Source organism: Panthera pardus, unplaced genomic scaffold, assembly GCF_024362965.1.
Source record: "Panthera pardus isolate Hobbes unplaced genomic scaffold, ASM2436296v1 HiC_scaffold_21, whole genome shotgun sequence".
Lineage (NCBI taxonomy): Eukaryota > Metazoa > Chordata > Mammalia > Carnivora > Felidae > Panthera > Panthera pardus.
This window is the reverse complement of record NW_026526777.1, coordinates 6,711,767-6,731,009: the sequence shown is the minus strand read 5'-3', so window position 1 is coordinate 6,731,009 and position 19,243 is coordinate 6,711,767. Positions and strand designations below refer to the sequence as shown.

Sequence of the window (19,243 nt, the reverse complement as noted above, 5' to 3'; positions counted from 1 at the left end):
TCTTCTAGATTATTGTTCTGAAGGCTCTGTGTCTTGATTTATTTGTTTTCTTTTTGCACAAGGATGTCCAGTTGTCCCAGCACCATTTATTGAAAAGACTGTCTTTTCTCCATGGTATCACCTTTGCTGCTTTGTCAAAGATCTGTTGACTGTACTAGTCTGGGCTCTCTGTCCGGTCCCATTGGCCTATCTGTCTACACCTGCACCAACACCACACTGTGACTTTGGAGTAAGCCTTTGTTCTTCTTCTTCAATATTGGATTGGCTGTTCAGTGTCTCCTCCCTCTCCATATAAACTTTGGACTCATTTTGTCAGTATCTGAAAAATAACTTACTGGGATTTTTATTAGGATTAGGATTTCGTTTTGATTTCCTGTGATATCATCTTATCATTATTATCTCCATTTTAAAACTCTACATAATGTAAACATTCTAAAAATTAGAACTACCTCTGTCCCAGGAACAATTAACGACTCTTGAGTGAATTTGTCCCTCGCTGCTCTCTTCTTCGGATCAGCTTGTTCCCCGGGTCTCAAGAGGCTACGTCCTCAAGGCCAAGTGCCAGCAGCCTTGGACCCTTCACCGCTCCTCTTAAGCTTTGCGTGCCCCTGGGAAGTTACAGTCCTGCGAGATGCCCTGGCTGCACAGCCCCCGTGAGGGTTAAGGTGGTGCCCTTTTACCCAGCCTAAGTCCTTTTGCTCCTGGTGAGCAAAGGAATGGGCATGTATTGGGGTAGGGGCACTTTAAACCTGCTACAATCACACACATACACACACTTCTCCGGCCTTACTGTGGGGATGTGGAAGTTTGCTTTTTAATGTTTGGTATTCAGACACATAATGGTGGCCAGAATTATGACAATAATGTGAAGACCACGGCACCAAAGACAATAGTGACCAGAAGGTGAGGAATACAATCCCAGTAAAGAAGCTGGGACGGTCACTGATTGCTTTATGCCTTATTTGCCTATACCAATGTGTCCTTTACTAAGATCCAATACTATTTTCTCTACTTTTGAAATGTTATCTAGTCCCTGTCATATGTGTCAGCTGTTTCCCAAGTTCTTAAGGACAGTGATGATGTCTTCTACTTCTGGATCTTTCGTTCTCGTTTTTCATATATTCGACAGATATTCACTGAATGTCTACTATGTCCAGGCACTGTACTAAACCTTAGCCCTGAATCAGGCAGGCACCAAGTGCACAAGAAAAAATTTTTAATGAACAAGAGCCTCCAAATTGTAGATATGCAACATTATAAACAATTTGAGGGGCGTCAATATGATTTATTCATTTCTACCCCCATAATAACTGGTGTGGAACATACAACGGATGTTTATAAATACGTAGTGAGTAACTGATTAAAAAAAGAAATGTAGGGGCACCTGCGTGGCTCAGTCGGTTGAGCGTCTGACTTCAGCTCAGGTCATGATCTTGCAGTCCATGAGTTCGAGCCTTGCATCGGGCTCTGTGCTGATGGCTCAGAGCCTGGAGCCTGCTTCAGATTCTGTGTCTCCCTCTCTCTCTGCCCCTCCCCCGCTTGTGCTCTGTCTCTGTCTCTCTCTCTCTCTCTCTCTGTGAAAAATAAATAAACTTAAAAAATTTTTTAAAAGAAAAAGGAAATGTAATAAGGCACCCGGATGACTCAGTCAGTTAAGTATCTGACTTTGGCTCAGGTCATGATCTCACAGTTTGTGAGTTTGAGTCCTGCATCAGGTGTGAGCCCTGCCTCTCTCTCTCTCTCTCCCTCTCTCTCTGCCCCTCACTCACTTGAACCCTCTCTCTCAAAAAAAAAAAAAAAAAAAAAAAAAAAAGAAACATAATAACAATACAGGATGTTAATAGGGAAACTGTGTACAAAAGGAAAGCGAGTGTGTGGGAACTCTGGGCTTTCTTCTCAGTTTTCTGTGAAGCTAAAGCTGCTCTAGAACATAAGGTCTATTAATTTTTAAAAAAATAAATTATGAAGAATAAAATATTAAACTTTGGATCTTATTTTTTTGTATAACATCCGGCTCTGCTGACAATCACTGTGCAAGGACACTATTTTTGAATTATGGTTCAAATTTAAAAAGCAAAGTCTGGGGCACCTGGCTGGCTCAGTCAGCTGAGTGTCCGACTTCAACTCATGATCTCACGGTTCCTGAGTTTGAGCCCCACATCAGGCTCGCTGCTGTCACACAGAACCTGCTTCAGATCCTGTCCCTCCTCCCTCTACCCCTCACCCACTTATGCGCTCTCTCTCTATCTCTCTCTCTCCCTCTCTCTCAAAAATAAATATACATTAAAAAATTAAAAAGTAAAATCTTATTAACCCAATCCTGGATACCAATTTTCCAAACTGAACTTTGTCCCCAGAATGTAAAGTAGTGATTGTCTAAAGTAATGAATTAATGGTCCAGGCAGTTAAGCGTCCAAAGTTGGCTCAGGTCATGATCTTGTGGTTTGTGGGTAAAAGTCCCACGTCGGGCTCTGTGCTGCCAGTTCCGAGCCTGGAGACTGCTTCGGATTCTGTGTCTCCCTCTCTCTCTGCCCCTCCCCTGTTCACATTCTGTCTCTCTTTCTTTCTCTCTCTCTCTCTCTCTCTCTCTCTCTCTCTTAAAAATAAATAAACATTAAAAAATAATAAAGTAATGAGTGATCATAAACATCCATCATCTTGTTGGTCTTCTTTTTTAAATTTTTTTAATGTTTACTTATTTTTGAGAGAGAGAGAGAGAGAGAGAGAGAGAGAGAGAGAGCGCACAAGTGGGGGAGGAGCAGAGAGAGAGGGAGACACAGAATCTGAAGCAGGCTCCAGGCTCCGAACTGTCAGCACAGAGCCTGACCTGGGGCTCAAACCCCAGAGATCACACCTGAGCCAAAGCCGGACGCTCAACCACGGAGCCACCCAGGCGTCCCTAGTCTTCTTGATCACTAACACCTAGAGAAGCACCTGACAGAGAGCGAGCACACGATAATTATTGGCTAAGAAATAAATAAATGAATTCAGCAAAAACAAAGTTATGACAGAGCTTTCCAGAATGCTATAAAATTCATAACGGGTTAAAAAATTTGATTTTTTTTTTAAACCAGCACTATTGGTGTAAAGACATGAAATCAGGGGGAAACTACTTCTCTTGGACATGAGAGTTCACCAAGCTTTTAATTGTTTGATTTTTCTGAACTCATACGGCGTTCAAAATTTTAAAAGAAAGAAAAAAAAAACTAGATTATTCATCCTTCTTTTTAATCCATCTCCCAGCTTAATGCATTTGTGGCTGCCTAAGCCCATAAGACCCTAAAGACAATCTTGTGTATGGTGAATTGTGCTGGATTGGCTCCCTGTGAAACGTGTCCGAAAGGGCACACAACCTACCTACCAACTTCATAGGCACGGCATGAGGACACTGAGGCCCAACGAGGATAAGAGACTTGTCTGAGGTTAAAAATCTTGAAAATGATGCGCTGGGACCAACACCTTACCACGCGTTCTTTTCCCTCACTGCCTTTTGCACACGAGGCTCTATGCTTCACACACCCTCCCCTCTGGCCCCCACACCATGGAGCAGGTGGCATTAACCTCTGAGCAGTAGGTCATTTCCTCCAACACTTCTTTGGTATCTCTCTAGGCACAAAACACAATCCCTCCCCCGAGGGAGCCACTGCAGACCATGCCCAGGGTCCCGGAGAATCCCAGCTGAACCCAGGGGCTTCGGATTGAGTCTAAGCCCTTTGCCTTTTCAGCGCATCTCCAGGCCTCAGTGATACTTGCGCTGGGCCAGACCTGACCTTTCTCAGTGCCGGGAGGCCAAGGTGAGATTCCAGCTAAAACGTATATACCCTACCAAATTCTGGGATTTGCCATTGCTTGAAGAGTCACAGCAACTTGGAAACATCAAAGAGTTCCACGTTAAACAGAAAGGAAAGCAAAAATGAGAAAGGAAATCAAAATAAGAAGAGAATTATTTTCAACCAAGTCATGTCTGAATAACACTGGCTCTATCATAACAAATTCAAATGTATGCAAGTGAGATGAAAAGAGACAGAGAAAGTTTAGGGAGACCATCACTTTAGCCATTAGGTGATGGGTGTTCTGGTGAATGTTCCTGGAGAGACGACTGGACATCTTAATTCCTTTATTAAGCTATGGTTATTTAAAAATTTTAAACAGAGTGTCTTACACTAACAGGCAGTGAATAAATGCTTGCTGAATGGGATAAAACCAAATAAAATGGAACCCAGAACAACCAGAGATAAACAGATGGAAACTCCAGAGAAGTGTAGCACGATGGGGAAGGGAGGTAGGGACTTGGGAGTGAAGAGGAGGACAGAAAAACAGGTGAATGCGAACCAGGCAAGTCCAGTTTGCCCCCCGTCCTCCAGTTTGGAGGCTTTGCTGGGACCAATCTGGTATTGGAGGACTTATACAAAAGCACAAAACTTGAATTTCTCTTTTATTAACTCAGGTCTCCCTTTCCTGAATGCATTTCACGTTCAGTTACAACAGCAGTAGTAATGGTCACTCATACTTCTCATCATAATGGGGCTGTCTTTTCGTTGTAATGGACCCTAAGTCTTTCCATTGTGGGGGATTAGCCTGCCCAATGTACAACCTCTACGATCCCTTCTTCCCTACCTGACCCAAATTGCCAATCCTTTTTCTCCTGGTGTTGTGCAGACCCCAAGCCAAGTAATCCACTCTTGTGATCAGTTCCCCATGAAAAGACGGTAGTAGGCACAAGTGTGTCTCAGGTAATAAGGGAAAGGTTGGGTAAAGGTGCATGCGGTGGGGGAAGGAGGAGGTGAGGGGAGGACATGACATGATAACTGTCTTTTCAAATCCCAAAGGGCCATTTTCCAACAAATCACATCCATGACCTAGTCAAAGCGTTCAAATGAAAGGAATCAACCCAAGATATTAATCCCCAGGGTGCATACATGGTAGGCTTTTAGACCATAAGGAGTCAATGGTTCCCTCAGAAAACTGAGAGGGGCACCATTTACTGGGCATTTATTTATTCAAAACATCTGCCATGTGTGAGGGTTTTTGCTGGCCCCCCTGCATATCTAATGGCACTCATTTCTTATAACAAACCTATGAGATGAGAAAAAGGAGATTCGAAGAGGTTAGGTATCTTATCCAAGGTCACATGGTTAATAAGTGGGGGCTAAGCCAGAATTTAAGCCCATGTCCTTTCCGCTGCGAGAGCACTTTGGGTGGTATTCTCGGCAGAGGTGGCCTTGGGCAGGTGAATGTTGTTGCGCTAAGAACCGGGCCGCGGGAAAACAGCTGGGCTGATGTTTTGTGCTTCAACAAGGGGACCAAGCAGCAACGCTGAACTAATAATAAAAATCATCCGCATCGACATCATCTATGAACTACACAAGCAATATCACGCTGAGTGCTCAGGGGTGGCATTTGTGATGCGTGTTAGATGGGGATTATAGTCCTGATTTCACAGGGTGGGAAACCAGAACTTAGGGGGGGTTGAGCAGGTCGCCCCGGGTCCCAGAGCTGTTGAGCGCAGGCTGGGATTGGAACCCATGTCTGGCCGACTTCACTCTGGAAGAGTCTGCGGCCTGCACAAGCTCCCACTTAAGGGGAAAAGGGAGGTCGTGCCCATCACAAGGAGGTCTGCACGAAGCTCAGAGAAGCCAACTAGAGGAGGGAGGTATGCCAACCAGAGAAGAGAGGCACTAAGAGTGAAATTCTTTAGAGGACAACAGGAGAGGGGGAGGTAGCCTGGGCTGGTTTCTCTCCCCTGCCCGCCCTTCATCCATGCTAAGGAGAGGCTGAGGCAACAGACATGGACATTTACCAGCAAAGGTTCACAATAAAATCACTTGGGGAACACTTCAAAGTACTGGTTCCCAACCCCCACTGCAGATACTCTGATGTAATTGGTCTGGAGGTCCTTAAGTTCCACCGAGGTTTCTAATTTACTGGGGAACAGCCCTCACGGTGGATGGTTGCTGAATTCAGAGACGCTCGGATGCCTGGGGATGTTGGGCACATTTCTGGACTGAGTCGTCATTGCTGGGAGAGAGTCGATTCATATGGTGCACGGCTTCCAACAGGGGAGGGGGCATAAAGAACCCAGTGTGTCTGCACTGCAGATGGTCACCATTTATGTGAGGTGGCACAGGACTTCAGCATGTCTGTGGAGGTCTGTCTTTAGACGGAGGTGAGCTATCTGGATGCCAGTGAGACGTGTGTTTGGGTTGCATGTGTGAGATGTGGGCGATGTAAAGTGCCTGAAGGTGGATCATATAAAGGGGAGATTGGGAAGCATGTCTGAGAGTTATTAACACTAATTTAGAATGACGTGATATTAACAAAAGGGGGTGGTCACTCTAATTTTTTAGCATGTCTATTAAAAACGCAATCAGAGGGAAAGTCTGAACTACATCCCTCATGTGTGATAGGTCATTCATCCAACTTAAAGTCTGGGGAGTGACTCGATCAGAAGAGTAGAAGACAGGGGTGCCTGGGTGGCTCAATGACGCTTAAACATCTGACTTTGGCTCAGGTCATGATCTCATGGTTCATGAGTTTGAGCCCCGCATCGGGCTCTGTGCTGGCAGCTCAGAGCCTGGAGCCTGCTTCAGATTCGGTGTCTCCCTGCCTCTCCCCCACTCACACTCTCTCTGTCTCTCAAAAAATAAACAAATGTTAAAAAAATTTTTAAAAAAAGAAGAGAAGACAGTGACTTAACAGGCTAGAAGAGAGTGGCGGGTGATGAGGCTCCTTTGGGTGATGCTTCCACTCTGTGCTCAGACACTGTCTAGGAAAAACACTGTTTCCTCTCCTCACGCACTCCCAATATCTCTGACACCAGCTCTGTGGGTTTTCCACAACCAGAAATTCTGACACTAAGTGCCTGAAGTTAGAGCAGGCCCGACAGGTTGAGGGCTCAGTCCCACAAGACTATCCTCCTCCAGTGCAGACATCAATTGCAAATAGTAGGTCTGCAGCTTCCAGCTGATGTGGCTGCAAATCGGAGGTCCCCACGACCCCCTCCTCAGATTTGAGCTGCTCATCGAACAGCTCACAGGACTCAGGGAAACACATTCACCAGTTTATTACATAAAGAAGGATATGTCAAGAGATACAGAAGAACAGCCAGAAGGAGAGATACATAGGGGTGGTCTGGGAGGGTCCCGAGGACAGGAGCCTCTGTCCCTGTGGGATTGGGGTGTGCCTCCCTCCCGGTTCATGGCAGCTTTCACCCGCCTGGAAGCTCCCCAAACCACATACTTTGGGGGTTCTCATGGAAGCTTCATCAGATAGGCATGATGGCTCATTAAGTCACTCTCCAGCCTCTCTCCCCTTCCTGGAGGAGAGCAGGTGGGGCTGAAAATTCCAGGCTTCTAATCATGGCTCAGTCTTTCTGGTGACCAGTCCCCATCCAGGAGCCCACTAAGAGTCACCTCATTAGAACAAAAGGACATTCCCATCACCCAGGAAATTCTGAGGATTTTAGGAGCTCTGCATCAGGAACCAGAGTCAGAGACCAAGGACTGGAACAAAAATGCCCCAGTGCTCTTATCACTTAGGAAACTATGAGGACTTCAGGGGCTCTGTGCCAAGAACCAGGGGCAGAGACCAATACTTTTATTTTCTGTTATGCCACAGACACAGATACCGTTGGAAGTTTCAATCTGAGGATTCTTGGTAAAAGATTCTGAATATGCCTTCCCCACTTCCTTTACCTTTGGTGTTTATAAAGCAAACAGACCTTAACCAGAAGCAGAGGCAGGGGCCTCCCCACGGCCCCGCTGGCCCTCCAGCCCCACCCCCGGGAGCAGCTGTAGTCCTGCTGACTCCAGGCACAGAAGGGGGAACATGAGGTAAGAGACAGGGTGAGATGCGTCTGTGCCAATGAGAAAAAATCTCGGGCCAAGGATCTATCCTCAGCTAGATACGAAGTTCCTCCAAAGCTGATCTCCTCTGAGGAGAAACCAATGAACTGATCCTGACGACACCCCTCGTGTTCGGAGGCAGTGCGGACAGAAGCAGGGGATGCTTGAACAACATGGTGTCCTTCCGCCCCCACTGCCTTCTTTGGGCGAGGAGTCATGGCCAGGCCAGGCCGCCAGAGGGGAGTTCCAGCTAGAAAACCTGGAGGGATTGCTTCCACCCAGAAGAGATGGACACTAAGGACTGAGGCCTTCCTTGCAGAGTTACACGGCCACATACAGCCACCCTCCTGCTGGCCCCAGCACTGGCTGCCACAGCAGCACTGGGACTGCCTCACACTGGGTTCCAGTGTTGACAACGATTATCATTAGAAGAACGGGTATGGTTAAGCCCTTCGTAGCCTTCCAAACACACGTGTGTCCAATAGCTCTGCAAACAACGATGCCGAAAAGTATGGCTGTTATTCCCATGGAGTAAGTACAGACGCCAAGGAAAAAGGAGAGCCAGAACCTGAACTTGGTTCTTCTGACTCTAAATCCCAGGCTCTTTGCATAACAAGGGTAAGTATTTACCAAGCGCACGGAAATTAGCCCACAAAGATGCCCACTTGCAGCCCCCTTCCCGTGTCCAGATAAATATTCATCCACGCGCACAGAAACGGCCTCAGGAGAGGATCCGTACTGTCCCCGCAGCCTGGCACTTTCACTCGCAGTCACAGAAGGAAATGGAGACCTCACCTCCAAAAGTAACTAACTCTGTGTGTGGAGGGGTAAGGGGTGCACTACAGCCCAGGGACTTGGATTTTAGTTCCTATCCCAAGAAAACAGTTTGGGGTCACCAAGTGAGGAGACAGACGGCAGCTGGACTGACTGTGGTTCACTTCCTAATGCATACAAACATCCAGTCATTACAGCCTCAATTAAAATAAAATAAAATGTTGGGCACTTGAGTGGCTCAGTCGGTAAAGCCTCCGACTCTTGATTTCAGGCTCAGGTCATGATCTTGCAGTTCGTGGGCTCGAGCCCCATGTCGGGCTCTATCCTGGTGGTGCGGAACCTGCTTGGGATTCTCTCTCTCTTTCTCTCTGTCTCTCTCTGCCCCGCCCTTACCTGTGCGCTCTTTTTCATAAAATGAACTTAAAAACATGAAAAAACAAAATGCAAATGATTTTTTTAAAAAAGCACAGATTTTAGAGTCAGACCTACATGACTTTCAAACTTATTTGCTGCATTTCTTTGAGCAACTCCTTCCACTTTGCTAAGCCCTCATAGCCTTACCTATAAAACAGGAACCATGTCATACAGAACTGTGAAAATCCATCAAATATTGCATAGAAAGCTCTGAACACGGAGTGTGGTGCACAGTCAACCCTCAGCATTAGCTTCTTTATTTTCCACGCACACATACACCAAACAGAGTTGACCCTCGAAAAACACGGATTTGAACCTCACAGATCTGCTTACGCAGACTTTTTTCAATAAATACAGTACAGTACTGCTCATGTATTTTCTCTTCCTTATGGTTTTCTCAATAAGAGTTTCTTTCCTCTCGCTTGCTTTATTGCATGAAGACAGTACATAATATATACACATATACGTACGTATAACATACACAGTATGTGCTGATCGACTGTTACGGGTAAGGCTTCTGGCCAACAGTAGGCTATTCGTAGTTAAGTTTTGGGGGGAGCCCAAAGTTATACGTGAGTTTTCAATGCGCAGGGGGGGTCAATGCCCCGGCCCTTGTTGTTCAAGGGGCAACCGTACAAGCACAGACACCACGAGCAGATGAACATCGTTGGCATCCTCCCATCTGGTAACTAGGGTCCTTGTGGGGACTTGTTCATTAAAGTGCCTCCATCATCCCAGCCATGAAATGAAGAAGAAAGCAGAGGTAGGTGGCGGAAGGAGCCAGAGATCGGCAGCAAAGAAAGCCCCGACTTAATTTTCAGCCCCACCGCTGGAGCCCCACCACCACAAGCCGTGCGTCCCTGAACATGTCAGTTCCTTGCTACCATTTCCGACATCTGTGAGATGAGGGGCCGGGTGGATCTCCAAGGCTCTTTCCAGAGCTCCAACTCCGTGCTCCTCAAGGGAAAGGGTGCAGAAAACGGTAGGCAAGATGGTGCTGCCCCCCCCCCCCCCCCACTGGCTTGAACGGTGCGAGCTCCCACCTCAAACTGCTGGCAGGAGAGTTGCAGCCACTTGGAAAAATTCTCTTTCTCCCCCGATGGGACTCTGGAACCTCGGCCAGGACACAGAGGTCCCAGCTGCAAACAGTCCCGAGTCATTTGATAACAAAGGGAAAGGCACCCCAGGCCAGCCAGGTGGGGTGAAAAGTGTCCTATGCGTGCAGGCCCCCCTCCCGGCCACCCCAAACTTCGCCCTGAAGACGCCCCTCTGCCCAAGTGGCCCTTCTCACGATGAAGTCAACAGTGCTGCTGAGAAAACGAAAGTACAAAAAGCTGCCCTCTCCAAGGCTCGGGACTCTCGAGTCCACCACGAAATGCCTAAAACCTGGCTCCCCTGCTCCGCTTTCTCCCTGCCCGAACCAGCTCTGCGATCGGCCTGTCTTGCCTGCCAACAATTTCAACTCTGCTAATGCTGTTTATTGTATCCTGCAGCTCTATGGATTCCTTCGTTTTGCTCCTGTCGTCTTTGGTTTAGTGTTCCTTATCCTTCCCTCCGTAAATATAAATCCAGGAACCCCACCACCACCAAAATGTGGGATCGTGGATTTCTCCAGTCTACGGTGCTCTATTCCTCTCCCTTCCCCGCCTGGCTTGAAACCCCCTCCTGCCTCCTTTTTACAACTTTTCCTGAGACATCAGAAGTACACTCTGAGCTTTCGTTTTTAGAAAAGGGAAAAAAGGAAAGAAAAACAAAAAGACATAACTTACGTTCGTCCAGGAGGAGCACACAGATTTGGAAAGAAGAAAACAGAGTTATAATCCACCACGTTCCCCCAGCCCCCCCCAAAAACGAATCTGTTGTGAAACTCTTCTTTTTCCACTTTGCCGGCGAAGGAGCCCGGTGGCAGGCATACGTCCACAGGCTGATGCAAGATGCTTTGAGAGAAACCTCACATTCTGAGGATTCCTGGGAGAGCGCCAGGGATCCCAGCATCCAATATATTGCACATTTGGTTTCAATTAGGAAGGGGGTTGGGGAGGGAAAAAGGAAAGTCACCAATCAGAGCTGTTTTCTGTTTAGAGACTATGTCTTTTGACCCAAGGGACCGCGGGCAAAGCTATAATTTACAGCAAAACCCATTCATAGAAGAAAAAATATGTATAACCATAGGACAGAATTAAAGACACAGCTCCCTTCCGCCATGTCCCCACCACATGCGTCCCCAAGCCCTCCCCCACCACCTAAGACTTGGTCCCCACCCTGTGTCCCCCGCCCCCCACCTCATTTTTCTTACTTGGGCTGAAGTTATAAGCACAACTTAAGTTTTGGATTCTCTTCCAGTTGAAGTTTCCAGGACAGTTGGGTCACACACATGGAGTTGATCTTTGGTGTTTTATCCATGAAAGCCCAGAGCTGAGCCCTCCCCCAAAAAGATTTTATTTAAGCCCTCCCCCAATTCCCTCTCCCACCAAAAAAACTGGACAGTTCATAGTTCTAGGATTCCTATTTTTTTCCACTCAATTCCCAGTTGGTTGTTGCTTCTGTGGGTCTATTGCTGTCCTGGATTCATGCTGCTAAATGAAAACACAAGCGTTTGTTTGGTTTTTTTTTTCCTTTTTCCTCTTTTCTTTCCCTCCTATCCATGGCTGTGGCCAGAGACCATGTGAAAGGGGAGTGTAGGGGACACGGAAAAAGACCTTCCTCATTTCCCTGATACTTTTCTCCCATCCACCAAGGCCCCTGTCCTTAACCCTTCAGAGCGTGGATCATTCCTGACCAAGCACAGGCTTGGGCTGTCCCAGGGGTCCTGATTCTCCATGAGTACAGGGAAGGCAAGGCAAGCTGAGACTCTAGGTCAGGAGATCCGGGGAGGACAGTAGATGGCAACAGAGAGGTTATGAACACCTAACCCAGCCTTGAGAGATGGCCTCCTCCTAAAGAGACCCCCTTCCTCTGGGCCTGTGCTATCACTGTCTCTTCTCTGCTTGCATTTTGGCAGCCAACAGAGGATCGCACAGCCCCCAAGACGAGCAAGAAGAGACACAGGGCACACAGGAGAAGGACAGGAGAAGGGGACCATGGAAGGACATTCCCGTAGTAAGCCTGGAGCAGGAGATACTTCATAAGAGGACCAGGGGCCAAGGAGACGTCCAGCTGGAATGGCCATGAAGAGCCATGCTGTCGGTGTTATATCCCCACAAGGCCCTTAAGCTCAGTCAGAAAGTGGCCTTTGGTGTCTATGCCTCACATAGAAGAGGACACAGAGAAGTTGGACGCAGCTCAGAGGGCAGCCACAGAGAGGACCAAAGGTAGAAAACGAGACTAAGAAAAAACTAGAACCAGGGTTATTTTACAAAGAGAAGAGGTAAACCTCGTAAGAAAGCTCTTCAGTGAGAAAATCTGAAGTCAGGTCTGAGGCTGACTGAGGCCAGGACACTTGGCTTAAGGCGGTGAATGTATATTGAGCCCTTGGAGGCCCTTGGCTGGGTGCTTGCCTGAGACAACTCCAGGCATCTGGTCCTGGGAAGGGTCCTAGAATCGTCCCCAAATATTGCGGTCTAGAGTAGTTTACCTATTTGGCACCACCATAAAGAATGCACCCAGAGGATAATAATTTCACAGATTTGGTGAGACAAGGTCACATGTGGACAGCAGTGTAATAATTCCGTAAATCTAGAACCTAATAAAGAAGAGACACCTACAGGTATGTGTCTTCAATCACCAGTATTTAAGGTGGTTCTACTCCATAGGCTGGGTCAAAAGTAAGGAAGAGCTCTAAGAAAAATACCTTGTCTCTCACTCAAGTTAGTCTCAGCCAGATTTGGAGTCTGACCTTGAACTCTTAAGAAGATGCTACCAAAAAAAAAAAAAAAAAAAAAGGGCAAGAAAAAGCCAAGGTGATGTTTTACCAAAATATGTGAGTGGGCATTTAAAGAATCAAGAGGAATGATCAGATTGGAGCCCCCGTTTTAGAAGACCATCCAGGTTGGGGGAGTGGGCTATGTTTTCTCAGGCTTGACAACAGCCATTGCTACAGGAAGCCACGGCTGGAAGGAAAGAAAAAGCAAGTGCCACTTCAAAGCTGAGAGGAGTCATTCATGGAATACACAGAAAAAACTTCTTGGAGACTCTCAGAGCTATTTGATAGAGTTTTGAGTAAGGCTGGAATTCCTACAATTGTGGGAACAGATGTGGAAAAATACCATTTTGTTACTCTTGTGTGAATAGATTTTGCCCCCTGGTTTGGCTTGGGAAACATGAGTCATTGCAATCAGAATGATTTATGTTGCATGGGAGGTAATACATCCCAATTATGAGGACTGTTTTACACTAAAAATGAGTTACTGACAAGAGTATAGAATTCCCCTACCTGGACTTTACTAAAAATAGGAAAGATCTGGAATGGACAAGATGCGGTATTCATTAGAAGTAAGGAGATGTTCAAGATGACTTTTCAAAATCTTTTCTAGTCTGCAAGCCAAGGTTCAAGTAAATACAAGTGTTAAAAATTGAAATAACTATGGTATTTCTGTCTCCAAATGGCCAGGGATTAGACACCTTTGTGATGCTTCAGGAAATAAAATACAAGATGGAAGTAAGGAGTGTAACTTGAACACACACACACACACACACACACACACACACACACACACACACACATATACATCTTAAAAGACTCTATGAGTATTCACAGAAACAAACCCAGTTGGTACATTTAAGCTTCACAAGGAATTAAAAATACAAATAAGCCACTAGTAACCTAGTTCCTAGTCAACTGTCTTCTCTCCTCACTTCTGCTCCTTCTTTCTCTCTCCTCTCTCTCTCTCTCTCTCTCTCTCTCTCTCCCTCCTGTGTATCCCTAACACATCTTTTAACCTATTTTTCAGCAGATCAGACTTTTCTGCTTCGTTTCACATGCTATTGAAGATGGTTAGCCTAAAAAGACGCCTTAGCTCTCTCTCACTTTAAATGAACAGGAGAGAATGACTAGTTTTGTTGATGCCCCAGTTCTAGAACCCTGAGAGGAGGAATTTGATTGGTCGGGTGTGTTTCATGTTCTCATCCTCTATCTCTAAACTGGAGACCAATGGGCCATGTAATATGAATACAGCTCCATCCCACTCACAAGTGGGTCACTTCTTAGAAAAAGTGTGCCATACACTAGAAGACAGGTCACATTATCCGCTGCATCAATAATTAACAACTTCTGATGATCCCTGGATTTTATAGAAATTATACCTCACAGGCCAAAACCAGAGAACACAGTACACGGTGGAGTCATATCGTGCACGTATTTAAATACCAATTTTAGAACCTAATCCTTAAAATAAGGTGCCTAGTTATTGGTTAATCTGTCCACAACAGACAAATCCATTGACATATATTAAGGCATAAAAGCTAAATTTTTTTTTAACGTTTATTTATTTTTGAGACAGAGAGAGGCAGAGCATGAACAGGGGAGGGGCAGAGAGAGAGGGAGACACAAAATCCGAAGCAGGCTCCAGGCTCTGCGCGGTCAGCACAGAGCCCAATGCGGGGCTCGAACTCACGGACAGCGAGATCATGACCTGAGCTGAAGTCGGCCGCCCAACCGACTGAGCCACCCAGGCGCCCCAAAAGCTAAATTTTTTTAATCAATATGGAGGAAATCTTGTAGGCAATAGAAATACTTAGGTTTTCTTCACAGCAGAATGGTCTGAATGTCCAGACAGCTGTATAGAGACTTTCCTTTGGTTTTTGCTTGATTTTAGCTCATCATTCAGGAATCTTAGTGCGCTTAAGAATTATCATATGAAGGGGCACCTGGGTGGCTCAGTAAGTTAAACGTGCCACTTCAGCTCAGGTCACGATCTCACGGTCCGGTCCGTGAGTTTGAGCCCCGCCTCAGGCTCTGTGCTGACAGCTCAGAGCCCGGAGCCTGCTTCAGATTCTGTGTCTCCCTCTCTCTCTGCCCCTCCCCTGCTCACACTCTGACTCTCTTGCTCTCAAAAATGAACATTAAAAAAGGTAAAAAAAAAAAAAAAAAGGGGGGGGGGCGCTTGGGTGTCTCAGTCAGTTAAGCGTCCAACTTTGGCTCAGGTCATGATCTCACAGTCCATGAGTTCGAGCCCCACGTCAGGCTCTGTGCTGACAGCTCAGAGCCCGGAGCCTGCTTCAGATTCTGTGTCTTCCTCTCTCTCTGCCCCTCCCCTGCTCATGCTCTGTCTCTGTCTCAAAAATAAATAAAAACATTAAAAAGAAAAAAAAGAATTATCGTATGAAGCTGTGTCCACAGAAGCATGAGTACTATCTTTGTGAGTGATTTAAAGGTCTTTTAAAGATCATCTTGACCCTAAGAAATGTTTCCCTTTATAGGCTGGGTCCTAACCCCAAAGGCTACTAGATGCTGTTCTGTGACAGACATTCCTAAAAGGTGATCCAAGTTCAAACTCCTAGTGGGAGAGCCACCCTGGATAAGTCACTAACTTTCCTATCTATAACATGGGGGATGATACCAACTCACAACTCATAGCCTTGGGAGAAGATGGAAACAGGAGAGAATAATTCATTGCGTTTTTACTACATGCCAAGCACACTTCTAAGAACATTATACTTATTTGTCACGAGAACTTTATGGGGTGGGGCTATGACTTCCCCAGTGTCCATACTAAGAAACTGATGTACAAAACAGTTAGTGTGCCCAAGGTCGTAGCTGATGGTGCTAGAATACATGTGCATATGGTATGTGCTTTGCTGACAATCAAGCGTGTGTGTTCATGTGAAGAGGAAAGAGAAATTTTTAAAAAAATTTTTTTAACATTTATTTATTTTTGAGAGACAGAGAGAAACAGAGCATGAACGGGGAGGGGTGGAGAAAAAGAGAGAGAATCCGAAGCAGGCTCCAGGCTCTGAGCTGTCCGCACAGAGCCCGGCGTGGGGCTCGAACTCATGAACTCATGTGGGCTTGAACCCACAAACTGTGGGATCATAACCTGAGCCAAAGTCAGACGCTTAACCGACTGAACCACCCAGGCGCCCAAGAAATGAGAAATTTTTTAAAAATGAAAATCATTCTGGAGGCACCTGGGTGGCCCGGTCGGTTAAGTGTCCGACTCTTGATTTCCGCTCAGGTCATGACCTCACGATTCGAGGGATCAAGCCCTGCACTGGGCTCCGTGCTGACAGCGTGGAGCCTGCTTAGGATTCATTCTCTCTCTCTCTCTCTCTCTCTCTCTCTCTCTCTCTCTCTCTCTCCTCTCTCTCTCTCTCTCCCCCTCGCCCGCTCACTCTACCTCTCTCTCTGTCTCTCAAAGTAAATAAACTTTAAAGAACATTAGAATCCCTCTGCCTGTGACTCTTGCGTGGATGGGGCGAAAAGTCAGGCGAAGAGGAAGTCGAGGTTAATGGCCAAAATGAAGCTCTTACTCGCCTGTGTTTTTAGCAATGCCGCGTGTGCTGGTTGGCGGTTCGTGGAGCGCTTTCACAGACATGACTTCATCGGATCTTCACACAACACCAGTACGCGCTCGGTGCGGATATTAATATCCTCGTTTTACAAATAAGGAAACCGAAGCCCAGGGAAGGAGCAATGGACTGCAGGGTGTTTGCTGGTGGACGTGTGTGGGTTGTCACTGCTCTTTCTGCCCATTTAACACTAGCACCAAACCCCCTCAGAGCCTCTAAGACTCCATCTACACCCGCTTCTAGTGAACCAGGTTATCTGGTTTCCCCGCCTGCTTTCCTGTTCTTCCACGTCCTTCTAAACCGTGGAGAGAGAACAACACATCCTCACCTTGGCAGAAATTCTGAGATCAGGGTGTGTGTGTGGTGGGGGGGGGAGTGCAAAACCAGGCACAGCAACTCAGAAGCGCAGCTCGGCTCCCCGTCCCCCGACGAGAGGGAGGGCTACGAAAAGAGCTTTTAAAACAACGACTTTCACATCCTCCTCCCGGGAACACAACCCTTCTCCAGGCTCAAGGCTGGAAACCTAAACCGTCCAGGTCAGATAAGAAAGCAGCCTACTTTCCAGTGTCCCCAGGGAACAGGATCTCTCGACAGCCTGAGTGTTGATCAACACCGGTGTCGAAAGTCCTGCTTTCCATCTGTCCTGAACCTCCCCTGCCCCCACTGGTGAGGGATCCCCCCCTGGCAGGCACTCGCAGCGACTTAAACTGCCCCCACCAGCTCCTCAGGCACACCTACATGCATTTTGGAGCAGAGTGGACTCAGAGAAGCCGTGTTTTGTTCCACGCTGGGGGCCCGGTTTGGGGCAATCACCTTCTACATGATGATAACCCTCTTCATGAAATCTGATGGCCCTCAGCTGTCTCGCTTCCGGGCTGGGGCCTTTTCCGGCGTCTGGGAGAGAAACAACATGATCCCCACCGACTGCGCTGTTAGGGATCCAAGAAGCTTGGGACATCAAGGGACGTTTAGTTCATTGGAGTCTTGCTTTTGAGGCATTCATCCTTCCTTCCTCATGTGCCTCGACGGCATCGGGAAGTCTGAGAGGTTCATATCTGTGAGCTCCTGTTGGGAAGGAGCCTCTCTATCATTATTAAATACATTTTATCCTCTAAAACATCTCCCTTTAGAGACTCTGTTTGCTTCGTGTCCTATCATTCAGCTCTCGAAGCATAACTCCATCCCATCGCCCTGAGTTACACCATAAACACCACCTCTCTGTTTCTAATACACAACATATTTCAAAGCAGAAAGGAATTTATAGCGCCAATGTTATTTTTCCATGTACAATTCCAGTTTGGAATGTCCAGCAGGGCTCGAATTGCCTTTCAAGATAAAGACCAGATCCTGATTCTATGTAATCCTTGCGTGCTTCTGGGAAGGCTCAGATGTTCGTCTTATGGATGGAATATGCATTCTCCAGGGCCCATCATGCCCCCGAGAGGAACCATTTACACCAAGCCAGACTCTGACAGAATTCTGCAGTGGCCTTTTGCCAAAATTCTCACAACCAGAGAGGCAAATTTCAGTCCTGGGACCCGTGCAACACAGAGCAAGGGCAAGTCCTTCTACCCTGACCTCGGGTGCACAGTGTGCTGGAAGGAGCCTTGGAGGTCAACCAGCCTAGTCCCCTGGTTTCGTAGCTGAGTCTCAGCACAGTAAAGTGACTTGTCCAAGGTCACACGATACAGGAAAGAAAAGCACAGCAAAACAAAACAAAACAAAACAAAACAAAACAAAATCACCTCTCTTAAGTCCCCATCCATTAGTCTTCCCAAAACATCATGCAATTGCACAAAATACTTTTTATTTCAAACATTTAAGAGATCTGAGCCAACAAAATAAACAGGAAAAAAATAGGTAAAGCATCCCTAGGCCAATGCCAGGAGTGGAGTCTACAGGAGATCACCCCGTGGGATGGATGTCAGCAGTCTCTGAGAACACAGATCAAGTCCTGAGGGCTCTCGTTCTTTGCTTAGCCTGCGGGGAGCCCATTTCTTCAACAGAATGAAGGTTAGAGGTAGAATTTTTTTTTTTTTCACAAGAATGCTGGAATATGCTTCAGAGACATCTGGCAGAAGAGAATGGAGACATGGGTTCTGAGTCTGCATCCTTCCCACCCCCTACTGTGGAAGATCCCTGGATCCTCCCCTGCAGAGTCAGTCTTCCTCCCTTCCCCCACCTTGTTAGAACCACTCCCAGCCTGAAGTGAGAAGATCCGGCTCATCTGTCTGGGATTAAAGACTTAACATCTGGCCATGGCCCCGATTCCAAGTTTTATCAACGTCCCTGAGGCCCAGGATAGTAAATACTTATAGGTCTGCTCAATCCACAGTGACCTCAGTGCTGGCCCTCCCTTATAGGGGCGTGCTACCAGACTCCGTGCTCATATTACGTAACCTCCACTTCCATGGCCATAATTGCAAATCCAATCTGGACTAGTTTCACGGAAGGAGGAGATATTGACTTTACAACCGTAAGCGGTCATTTCTCTGCATAGCATGGACTGTCAAAGCAAAGACAGCTGGTGTGCAGGAAGAAAAGAATGAAGCCAACGTGCAGAAAATGCAAAAACAAGTCAGAATCCTAACAGGTTTCTAGTTTCCAGGCCCGAGGTCTTCCCAAGGTCAGTGTGCTCTTCCTATTCTTGGATCCCATAAGACACTCCATAGCTATCAGATGCATTCTCGTGTGTTCTTTAAATTATGTCAGGTGGGCTTCTGTAACTTGACATCACACCCCTTTCAGATTTCTGTAGAGGCACC

At 46.8% G+C, this 19,243-nt stretch overlaps 1 protein-coding gene across 7 annotated transcripts in view; it reads right to left on the bottom strand.

Annotated features, from left to right (window-relative positions):
- The window catches only part of DDR2 (discoidin domain receptor tyrosine kinase 2), a 149,798-nt gene extending 138,446 nt beyond the window's left edge, over nucleotides 1-11,352 (bottom strand). For 2 of the 7 annotated variants that reach the window (XM_019465742.2, XM_053908943.1), the window contains exon 1: nucleotides 11,329-11,350. Coding sequence is in view for 2 of the 7 variants with exons in the window: in XM_053908942.1 (XP_053764917.1) it covers nucleotides 10,802-11,027 (226 nt within the window). In the remaining 5 variants the exon portion in view is untranslated. Of the gene's footprint in view, nucleotides 1-10,801; nucleotides 11,044-11,328 lie in introns of those variants that run through there. The other 5 variants (XM_053908941.1, XM_053908942.1, XM_053908940.1 and 2 more) reach the window with 5 other exon arrangements.
- Between the last annotated feature and the right edge of the window lie 7,891 nt (nucleotides 11,353-19,243).